Source organism: Papaver somniferum, unplaced genomic scaffold, assembly GCF_003573695.1.
Source record: "Papaver somniferum cultivar HN1 unplaced genomic scaffold, ASM357369v1 unplaced-scaffold_132, whole genome shotgun sequence".
Lineage (NCBI taxonomy): Eukaryota > Viridiplantae > Streptophyta > Magnoliopsida > Ranunculales > Papaveraceae > Papaver > Papaver somniferum.
The window spans coordinates 3,171,526-3,182,193 of NW_020622381.1; the positions used below are offsets into that span (position 1 = coordinate 3,171,526).

Sequence of the window (10,668 nt, forward strand, 5' to 3'; positions counted from 1 at the left end):
TTTTAAAAAGATTTCCAACGATATAAAATTTGTAAAATTCTAAGGCGCAGATTTTTAGATATGTTATGTCCAAGTTGCGCAACCGATTATACTCCTGAAAAATTAGGCTGCGTAACGAGTTATGCCTGAAAAGATATTATGCATAATCAGTTATGTATCGATGCATAACCAGTTATATATATATTCAATCAAAAAGAAAGAAGAGAAAGAGAGTTCACCGGGAGTTAGCGCCTACGCTTGCTTGGAATGAGAATATTATTCTTTTTGCCCTAATTTCCCCTTAGTGAAAACTACTCTACAAATAGTAAGTTGATTATTCTCTCCTCAGTCAGTCCTCACTTTTCTCTTCTCTCTGTGAAATAAAAAAACAAAGAAAAGAAGAAGAAGATGGAGAAATCTCAGATCTGGTTTGGTATTGTATTCCTAGGTTTACTTTTGTTATCATCAGCTGTTACTGCTGATGATGTTGTTATTCTTACCGATGAGAATTTTGAGAAACAAGTTGGTCAAGATCGAGGTGCCCTTGTTGAATTTTATGCTCCATGGTATATTCTCTTCCTTTCCTTAATTTTATGATTTTCCTTTTACTGTTTTTTATTTACTTTGATAAATCTGTAAATGGTTTTTGATAAATCTTTGAACGAAAATTGGTTGTTCGATAAATATTATGGGTTTTGGTTATATGTGTTTGATATTTTGCTTCAGTGAAAATTCCTTTTCTACAGCTTATTAGAAGTGTAGATCACAATCGTAAAAATTGGGTTTTCTCTGTTTCATTTTACCTATTTGAATTTTGGCTTCGGGTAGGTGTGGGCACTGTAAGAAGCTTGCACCAGAGTATGAGAAGCTTGGTGGAAACTTTAAGAAGGCTAAATCTGTTCTTATTGGAAAGGTTAAATGATTCTAACTTGTTTACTTCTGATCTATGTTGAGTTTTTGCAAGAAGCTGGTTTGTTTGGAAATCTCATTATTCGTAGAGTGTTTGTTAAGATTTGGATGGTGTAATATATGATACAGGTCGACTGTGACGAGCATAAAAGTGTCTGCGGTAAATATGGCGTTTCTGGTTACCCAACACTTCAGTGGTTCCCCCAAGGTTCTTTGGAGCCAAAGAAGTAAGTGTTACAGTTAAAAGGACAGGGCTCATCTTTTACTTCGTGTAGTTTCATATTGAATGCATTTGTCTTAGCAGTTAGCAATATATATACATAAAATGAATCGCTTAAACCTTGTAGATATGAAGGCCCACGTACAGCAGAAGCCCTTACTGAGTTTGTGAATACTGAAGCAGGTAAGCATTCAGCAATTTCCCATATGATGTTGTTTCACTGCTTTATTCTGGTTAATATCTCTTTAATTGTTTAAGTACTCTGCTGAATTGTGGTCAGTGGTTGTACTGTTGTTTCTGGATTTTGGATAATGTAGTAGCTCTCAGTTGTGCTGTAAGGAGAAAGCATATGTTCCAATTTCAATTGAATCCAGTATTGAATTTGGAAGATGTCTTTTCCCCTTTCCTCTCTTTATCTCCCCAAAAATTATTAAACCAAAAGCGACTGCTAGAACCTGATTTATCCGTATTATCTTTCGCTGGAAATGTGGCTGACATTCTTTCAGTCATTATGAGTTTATTTTATTGGATGGAGAATTCTCTTTCTAAACATCTCTGATATGCAGGAACTAATGTGAAGCTCGTGACAATTCCTTCCAGTGTAGTGGTTTTAACAGGAGAAAACTTCAATGAGATTGTCTTGGATGAAACCAAAGACGTTTTGGTTGAGTTTTATGCCCCTTGGTGAGCGTTCTTCAAAACTGATTATCTTTAAATTATGATGATGACAATAAAACCTTGCTGCTTCCCTCATTGAGAATTAACCTGCTGTGGGATTATTCTATGTAACCTTAGCATGTTTCTTTTTCCTGTGCAGGTGTGGTCACTGCAAAAGCCTTGCTCCCGTAAGTAAAAATATAGACATTTCGTTGTCGTTTACCTTTCCTTCTAGGCAACATCTAACAATCTAAGGTGTCAAGTATGAGTTATGCCTTTTATTCTAAGCTCTCATTCTCTTTATTTTCAGATCTATGAAAAGGTTGCATCTGCCTATAAATTGGAAGGAGATGTTGTCATTGCTAATCTGGATGCTGACAAACACAAGGATCTAGCTGAAAGGTGGGTTAAATAAGGCGATTAGTCAATTTGCATTCTGCTAAATTTGCAACTTGTAATAAGTGGTGCATGATACATTTCCAAATACGTATGCAGGTATGGCATTAGTGGCTTCCCCACCTTGAAGTTCTTCCCCAAGGGAAACAAAGCTGGTGAAGATTACGATGGTGGCCGGGATGTCGATGATTTTGTGTCTTTCATCAATGAAAAGTGCGGAACTAGCCGTGATGGAAAAGGGCAACTCACTTCTCAAGTGAGTAAATAGTATACTACGAATTCAAAGTTGCATAATAACTCTATACAGTATTCTCATTTTCTGATTTTGTGTCTAAATTTTTTCTCGGGATAGGCTGGTATTGTTGCTAGTTTGGATGCCTTGGTAAAGGAATTTGTTAGTGCCAGCAATGAGGAAAAGAAAGCAGTTGTATCTCGCATAGAGGAAGAGGTTGAAAAGCTGAAGGATTCCTCTGCAAGGTAAACTCTCCAGCAGAAATAATTTTGCAGATATGAGATCTGATTGATGCTTCTGATTCAAATTTAAGGGCTATCTGACCCTCAATTGCCCTAACTTTCCCAGGTATGGTAAGATTTACTTAAAGGCAGCCAAGACTTGTTTGGAGAAGGGTTCTGATTATGCCACTAAAGAAATGGAGCGTCTTAAGCGCATGCTTGAAAAGGTACAATCCTAATAATTCGAACAACAATATTTTTAAATTGGCCTAGTTTCCTGCTTCTAATAGTGTTCTATTTTGCGTGCTTCTTGTTGTAAATTTTGCAGTCAATCAGCCCTGCAAAGGCAGACGAGTTCAACTTGAAGAAGAACATATTGTCAACGTTTGCTGCTTGATCTTCCACACAATCTTTTGGCGCATCTTTGATAGGCTTGGTTTAAAGTGTAGCAAATGACTATCCATGTTAATTTCAACAGGAAATAGATCTTTATCTTGAGTTCATATGATCTGCGGGAAGTAAAATCACGATTAATCATAAAGTTGTTCACTATCAATTGTTGGTTGAATTTTGATTTTTTTTAGAGTTTTCTCTAATCTTCTTTAGTGCAGGAAGTAAATTTCTCAGGGTTATGTTAACTAGGAATTCTTATTTCGAACATTGTATGCGTCAAAAACGTATTTTGATTTTCCCTTGCCATAGAGCACCATGTAGGAAGTTTGTCTTGGAATTCTAAATCTCACACCCAGCCCTGCAATAGCCTATTTGATTAACTTCATTATTGTTAACATTGGAGAATTATGCCATGGTTTTGTTACAAGGCGCATGTCGGTGACAGAAAATGATTTAGTGGCACATATTTGGATAATTGGATTGGTTGCTATAACAGTTCCACAGAAATCTGCAAAATTGCTGTACCAGACAAAATACTTGGCCACTACTGTGAATGGGACAAAAGATAGCCGAGTAAACAAAGTCTCGAATGTGCCTCTCAAAAACAGACAATACACTGAGTGATACCATTTGAGATGCTATAGCTGCTCTGTAAAATTGTATACCAAAAATAAATAAATAGTTGTTCTGTAGAAAAACTCCCAACTAGTAACTACTAAAGCTATCAAACTCCAATTGCAGCAACCTGAGGTTTCCACTATTCTTTTTTTCTAGCATGTTACGGTGAAGCTTAAGTATTGGCTTTATCAGTAGCAAGTTAGCAACCTAAGGCTGCTCTTCATGATCTCAGTGACAACCAGAAATAGGTTGCTATTAGGAAGAAAAAAATAATCTGTCTCAGACTGACTCGGGTCTGACTTCGATCTGAATGGGACTTCATGAACTTTTTAAGCTTGTGTTTTGTATTGTGTTGTCTTCGATTGATTTAGAAGGCGGAGGTATTCCAGAGAGTTTAGGTTTAGTGAGATTTTTCAAACAACATGAACAAATGTGTAGCAACACTTAATTTTTGATAGAATCTACGGAATACAAACTTTCATTAAATTCAATACAGAATGGTGAATCAAACCCAGACGACGACTAGTCACTCACTGCTACAAGTAAAGGTATAAATCCTCTTATATTATGCATCGGTTACACCATATATATGTAGGAAGTTTTCTTGCAACTTGATCGGTATTCTAACTTCCTTTCTTGGACGCAAACACGCTTTAATATTACTAGTAGTGTTTCATTAGAGCACGAAATACCACCCCAAGAAAATCATAATAGGAAGATTAGAAACATAAAAAGATGCACCCCTCACAGTAGTAACCTTATGTGCATCGTTCGATTCTAGGTGCTCAGCCACATTAAAATTCCCTGCACAGGATAATGAACATGTTAACTACACTACTACAGTCGTGAATGTCAAAAAGATGTCGCAAGAGTAGTTACCTCTTTCATCGGTGTCGCTGCATCCAGCCTTGATTGTAGCCTTTATGTCCCAAATCGTGGCTTTGTTGTAAAACAAAAAGTTCGATAGTATGTTTCCAATGCAATCAAGAACAAGATGAGTTTCAGTCAAGCAGGCACCGCTGCAGTATTCATCGGTCGCTTCTCGTGGAACATTTATATTCCCACTTTGTGTTAGTCTATAACTTTCTTTACAACTGCTGTAAACCTTCCTTGGCGAAATATCACAAAGACAACAACAGATAGTTTTTGTCAGAAATTTGTGAGCCCAAATGTATTTCACTTGTGGCTTATATTTTTTTAGCTTCAGTTTAGTGGGTTTTACTTACATATCTATCATTGAAACAATACAATGCCTTGGCAACGATTTGAGCTGGATCTTCCACTCCAGTTCCGCCTTGCACTCCGTTCCCCCCTCCATGAACTTCCACTGGATTATTCCCATTCTCATGGACTTGCACTCCGTTGTCTCCATAATCTTCATCTTCTGCTACCAGGATTATAAATTAGTTAGTCATGCATAGAATGCACTAGAATATAAATAAAGTAATTAACAATTTTTTAATTTCGGCCATGAATAAACTGACAACCTGATTTGCAACATAAGCTAGACATGCATAGCAGTGTTATAACAAAGAACAAAGGTTTTAATCTAAATGAGAAAGCCATTGCTGAGAGATTGATTAACAAATGACAATGCAAGAGAACAATGCAAATTGTGGTAACATATATACAAATCTTACTTTGCTAAAATTAGTAAAAAGAGAAATATAGGTAGATAAATGAAATCACCAAATGGAACACAGAAAAGTCAGGTATTTACTAACACCAAACCAAACCCAAAATTTTAGGCAAGACCAAATTGCAAAAGAGAGGTTTATGTTGTTCAAGCCACAGTTGGGGAAAGAGTGACCGAGTTAGAGGATGGTGGTTGTGTAAACTCACCAAATTCTTATTGCTTTACAGACTTTTACTTTTTCTTGCTTGGGGTTAATGGAGAAGCATGAAAGTAACTTTTACTTTTTGAACCATATGCAGAAGCCATAAGTCGGCTGTTTTAAGTCTTTATTCTTGGAAATGCATGTGATTTTGTTTTTCATCATAAAAGCATGCTCTCAGTGTCTAAGATTGCAATTTGTAATCTACTTTTGTCCTTCGGTTTGCTTCTCTATAATCTTTCGAGGAAAACATGGGGATCATATTTTCCTACCTAAGTTAGTTCTCTCTATCAAGACTAAAACACTTTTTTTCTTCCCTTTATTCGATTTCAGAAACTTTATAAAATTTGGTAATCAAAAGCGAGGGTCTAAAATAAAGTGTATAATATGTCTCTTTGGAAACTTGAGATATCGAGAAAATGCATTGAGTTTGTGACTCAAAATGACAGCGAGTACTTTAATAGCCCTAACCACCAAATCTTTTCACCGGAAAAAGTCGAAAAAAAGAAGAAGAAAAAATGGAGAAGTGGGGCATTGATCCCCATACCTCTCGCATGCTAACTAGCGCTCTACCATCTGAGCTACATCCCCGTGATGGTCTATAAATACCACAATGCTTTTATATTCAATTTTCGAAGTTATGTCAAAGTCGAAGACCTTTGGAGGGATCACATATGATAGTAGGACTGTAGGAGTCCCTACTGGAAATGGTGCAATCCATTTTATTTAGTACAGTCTAACGTGAGCTGTGTCTGGTGTGGTGGGTGTGTGATATCGGCCGACACCCACGTTGTCTCCAACTAGGGCTGCACATGGGCAGGTATGGGCGGGTATAAGCTAAAACCAACCTCGCACCCACAGACTGCGGGTTTTTTTTTTCATAACCAACCCCGCACCCACAAACAGCGGGCGGGTTTTGTTACCCGCCCGCTACGGGTTGGGCGGGTATGGGTTTAAACGGGTTTAAATCCGCTTTATATTCAAGTATTTAGAGTAACTTCTATTCTCCTTGATTAAGTGAGAAAAAAAAACCAAAACCCCCAAAATATTCATATCTAGGAAGTTCACAGATGAAGATTAAGTGTTGAATCTGTTGATTTTTCGATTGTTGTTGATTTCTGGTGAAGATTCGAAGTTGTTGTTGTCGATTTCTGGTGAAGATTTCTGGTAATTGTCGTTCGTAGGTGAAGAAGAAGAACTGAGGAGGAAGAAGAGGAGAGGCCGAACAGAGAGAAGAGTGTAGAAAGTGAATGAGGGTTATCAGTTATCCTATCTACTAGTATTAGGGTTTCATAATGGACGACTAGGATTAGTTTTATCTAATGGTATATAATCTGCGGGTTTTTTGGGCGGGTATTAGCTTAAACCAACCTCGCACCCACAGACAACGGTTTTTTTTTTCATAACCAACCCCGCACCCACAACGGGCGGGTATGGATTAAAAACCCACGGATTTAGCGGGTACGGGTGGGTTTGGGTATTGTGGGCGGGTCTTGTGCAGCCCTATCTCCAACTCTCACCAGAGTGTACATTAATATCCGTGGGATGTTAAGTGTGGTTGTATACGACAGATCTTATATGGGACCTTAACTAATTATAGAAGGGCCACAATGACTGTTACTATGGACCTAATTAGCTCTTGAATTATTGCATTCCAAAACCAGTTTTAGATATTTATTTAATTGGACGACGATCAAAAGGAGGAGTCCCTTAGTGATGAAAAAATGTTGAGTCCGTCGCAATGTTTGTGCAGAGAAACTGAAAATTGGCCTTTTGGAAATCACAATTTCATGAAATTAAGCTCAAACTTGGGATCATCAATAAAATTGATTACAGATTTCAGTCAAACACCACTAAACAAACAAATTCACAGTTTAAATTTCTTTAAAATAGCCATCAGATCGATTGAAATCGATCAATTTCAGTATCATTTTATTAAAAAGCAGTTCCCTTTCATCGTCGGCCTTCACTGCTGCAGCAGTAATCTAGTAACTAGTATTCTTTTGAGACCACTTGATTCGCTTGAGTTAGTTAAAGGAGTTAGTCTTTGTAATCGCGGACAGGAATAAGGCAATGATTGCACGAGTTTAGTAATTAGAACCTCCCGCATCACAACCATAATCAACACAATCCATGCCACACGCAAAGTAGCTATTTGGGCATAATTGTACATGAATTATAGCAATATCACTTGTCTCATGATCTATAGCTTGTGTTAGGTCTACTAATGTATGGTAAGACTCCTTCAGGAGTTAACATATCAAATTTTGTGGATTATCAATTCAATAATTATAGATGTCTAAAACATCTAATTTTATATCTAGTGTTTATGTTTTCTTTGCGAGTTTTTTTGTAAATTATGTATCTTATGTTTGTTTTTGAGCATATAGGTACTTTGGAGTCATGGGGATTAAAGGCTCAATTCATTGCCCGGAGTCATTGTGCATTGATGGATGCCGAGCTAGGAAGCATACAAGCCATTCAGGGTCGCCCTTATCCAGCAACTGGGTGCCGATAGCAGTTTTGGTTCCTACATGACCCTAAAATTGAGAGAAGTTTATCAATCATTTACTTTACTTCTCAAACTCAGAGAAGACAGAAAAGAGCCATGGCGGCATTATCATCCAGAGAGTAATTCAGGGGAGGAATGGTCAAGGAATTGTTGGTGATTTTGAGGATCGATGGATAGAAGAGAATATCTCTTTGTCAGTTTAATGAGTTTGAGAGATGTTCACAGTTCAGGAAAATGAAGAATTAGGGTTTGAACTTGGAGGAAATCGATGGTGAAATTGACCGAGAAGAAAATAAAGCTACTGACTGAAATGATTCATAGTATGAGAAGGATATTGAACACTGGGTTTGTATGAATTCCTGATGTAGTGGTGAATCTGTGCCGAGAAGAACAGAGAGAAGTTGTTGCTGCTGTGTTGTTTTGATGGAGGAATTTAAAGGAGAAATTGAGGGTTTATGAAGAATTATATGATGGGTTTTGTTTGATTGGGTTTCTGAGCTCGAGATTCAAGCTAGGTCAGGATGAAGATACTGGATTTGAATGGTGATGATTTTTTGCAATAGATGTATGCTTAGGTTTCAGGTTCAAAGTTCAGGTGCAAGTTAGAATTGGTGGTGGTACTGTTGATTCAGATTTGCAGATACTGATTGAGGCAGGAGCAGCAACGTGTTGGTGTTGGTTGTGCGCAAGCAAGAGCAGGTGCTGGTGGTTGAATGGAGGAGTTGCCAGTTCAGGTCAGGTACTGTGCAGTGGGTATGTGGAGTTAAGAAGCTGAAATGGTGGTGCGAACGGTGCAATGAGCTACAGATGATGGAATTGGGAGGGTTGCAATGACTGCAGCTGAGTAAAGATGGTGTTAGTGGTTGCTGCCAAGGGATGTAGTTCAAATGGGTACAGGTACTGACATTGCAGGTGCTTTGCAAGAAATGGGATTTGAATCTGAGTTGGAACATATGAACAGAGATGAAGACAATGGAAGATTGGGTTTTGTTTGCATCGAGAATAAGAGGAGCAGCTGTTGTTGATGGGTGAGATTGAGAAAGGTCTGAGATTGAGCTGAAACTGCAGATAGAGAGATGCTGTTTGCGGAGGAATTGATAAAGGGTTTTAATGATTTCAGAAACTGAATTGAGAAATTGTTTACTGAGATGGGTTCTTTCCCATTTCGAGTTTACAGTGAGTGTAGAAGAAATTCAGGCTACTGGTTGTTTCGGATGGAAGGAGAAAATGGTGTTGTAAAGAATTATTGACTTCCTGGTGGTGTTGAAGTTAAGATGGAGCTCATGGAAGACTTGGTTATGCACTGAAATTGATTGAGAAATGTTGCAGTGCAGATTAAGAATTAGAGCTGATGGTACTGTGTTGCAAGTGTGGGTTGAACTGAACTGAAGTTGGTGGTTGAACTGATTGCAGTAAGGCAGGAGCTGACATGTTGTAGGTTATGAAGCTGTTTTAGGTAGCTCTGAGTTCAATAGCAGATGCAAGAATAGCTGGAAGTGGAATGTGTGCTAAATGTATGAGCAGTTGGTGGCGGCATTAAGCTTGATGTTGAACTGGCATTGCAGTCAAGAGCAGAAGGAGTTAATGGCTTGGTGCTGATGGTGTTGGTTCTGTTGAGGATCTGAGAAGGGTTAAGAGCTCATTGAGCTGAGAAGATACAAGTAGTGAACTGGACCAACTGGTGCTGGAAGAATCAAGAGAAGATTACAGGGAAAGAAGGGATGGTTATAAAGTTGCAAACATGGAATGTGTGGTACAAAGAATGATGAATGAAGTCTGTTTGCGTATGGGTTAGAACAGGTTGCAGTGAAGATTGAAGCTCAAGCTATGAGCTGAAATGGGAACTGGAATTGAATGAATGTCTGAAAGCAGTAACTGGGGAATGAATTATACACAGGAGGAGCTGAAACATTGGCCTGGATCGACCGGAATCGGATTACGGCGAGTTGACTCACCGGTCCAGGAGCTAACTCAGGTGGATTTGGACTTGTTCTGACTGGGCTTTATCATGGGCCGTAAGCGGACAGTGGCAGATCGGTCGAGATTGAGAACACGACAGGATATAAAAGGCTTAAAAGCCTATTCACACAACAACAAAGGGAGGATATCTTTGCTTCTTTCTACTTTTGTTCTGGGATTTAAACATGATAGGTTTTCTTTTCCTTCTTGTTATGAACTCCACTCACATGTTTAGATAATTCTCTTTTGGTTAAGGAATAAGTTGGAGTTCCAACCATGATATTTATGCAATGAATTAGTTTTATCTCTATTTTTTGTTTTGCTTATGATTCACTTTTTAATATTGTTATATGATTTGAATGCATGTTTAGTCGAGTCGCGAATCGATTAAATTAGTTTTCATCTCTATTGCTAGATTATGGTTATTATATGCAAAAGTGATAATTCCTGATTGCAAGTAGCATAATTGTGAGTATTGCTTGTAGTGATACATCCTAGTAGTCACAAGTGGATCATAACCTTTGTTAAAACGGATTAGTGCTTTTACACGTTCGTTTGCATTGATTAGTCTTATTTCATAGAACTTAGTGCTCTTAGAGCAACTGCAATGGGCGACTAAACCCAAATATATGGTCCAGATACGTGACACAGTCGAACAGACTAAAGATCATATACCAGACTAAACCCAAATTTGAGACTATATTTGGTCTGGAGCAACGACCAAAACCAAATTTGGT

General features: G+C 38.0%; 2 protein-coding genes across 2 annotated transcripts; one reads left to right on the forward strand and one right to left on the reverse strand.

The window, feature by feature from the left end:
* The first annotated feature begins 200 nt into the window (after positions 1–200).
* On the forward strand, positions 201–3,344 carry LOC113333064 (probable protein disulfide-isomerase A6). Its single transcript, XM_026579557.1, has 11 exons — positions 201–545; positions 808–892; positions 1,018–1,115; positions 1,236–1,291; positions 1,675–1,792; positions 1,926–1,953; positions 2,076–2,167; positions 2,261–2,417; positions 2,514–2,638; positions 2,742–2,841; positions 2,943–3,344. The coding sequence occupies exons 1-11, from the start codon at positions 388–390 to the stop codon at positions 3,009–3,011; spliced, it is 1,086 nt and encodes a 361-aa protein (XP_026435342.1). The 5' UTR covers positions 201–387; the 3' UTR covers positions 3,012–3,344.
* A 704-nt stretch (positions 3,345–4,048) lies between these two features.
* Positions 4,049–5,247, reverse strand: LOC113333065. The gene is made up of 4 exons (XM_026579558.1): positions 5,113–5,247; positions 4,852–5,009; positions 4,505–4,730; positions 4,049–4,429 (listed from the first exon to the last, which is right to left on the reverse strand). Exons 1-4 carry the CDS (start codon positions 5,189–5,191, stop codon positions 4,302–4,304), a joined length of 591 nt encoding a protein of 196 aa, XP_026435343.1. The 5' UTR covers positions 5,192–5,247; the 3' UTR covers positions 4,049–4,301.
* Positions 5,248–10,668: the final 5,421 nt, after the last annotated feature.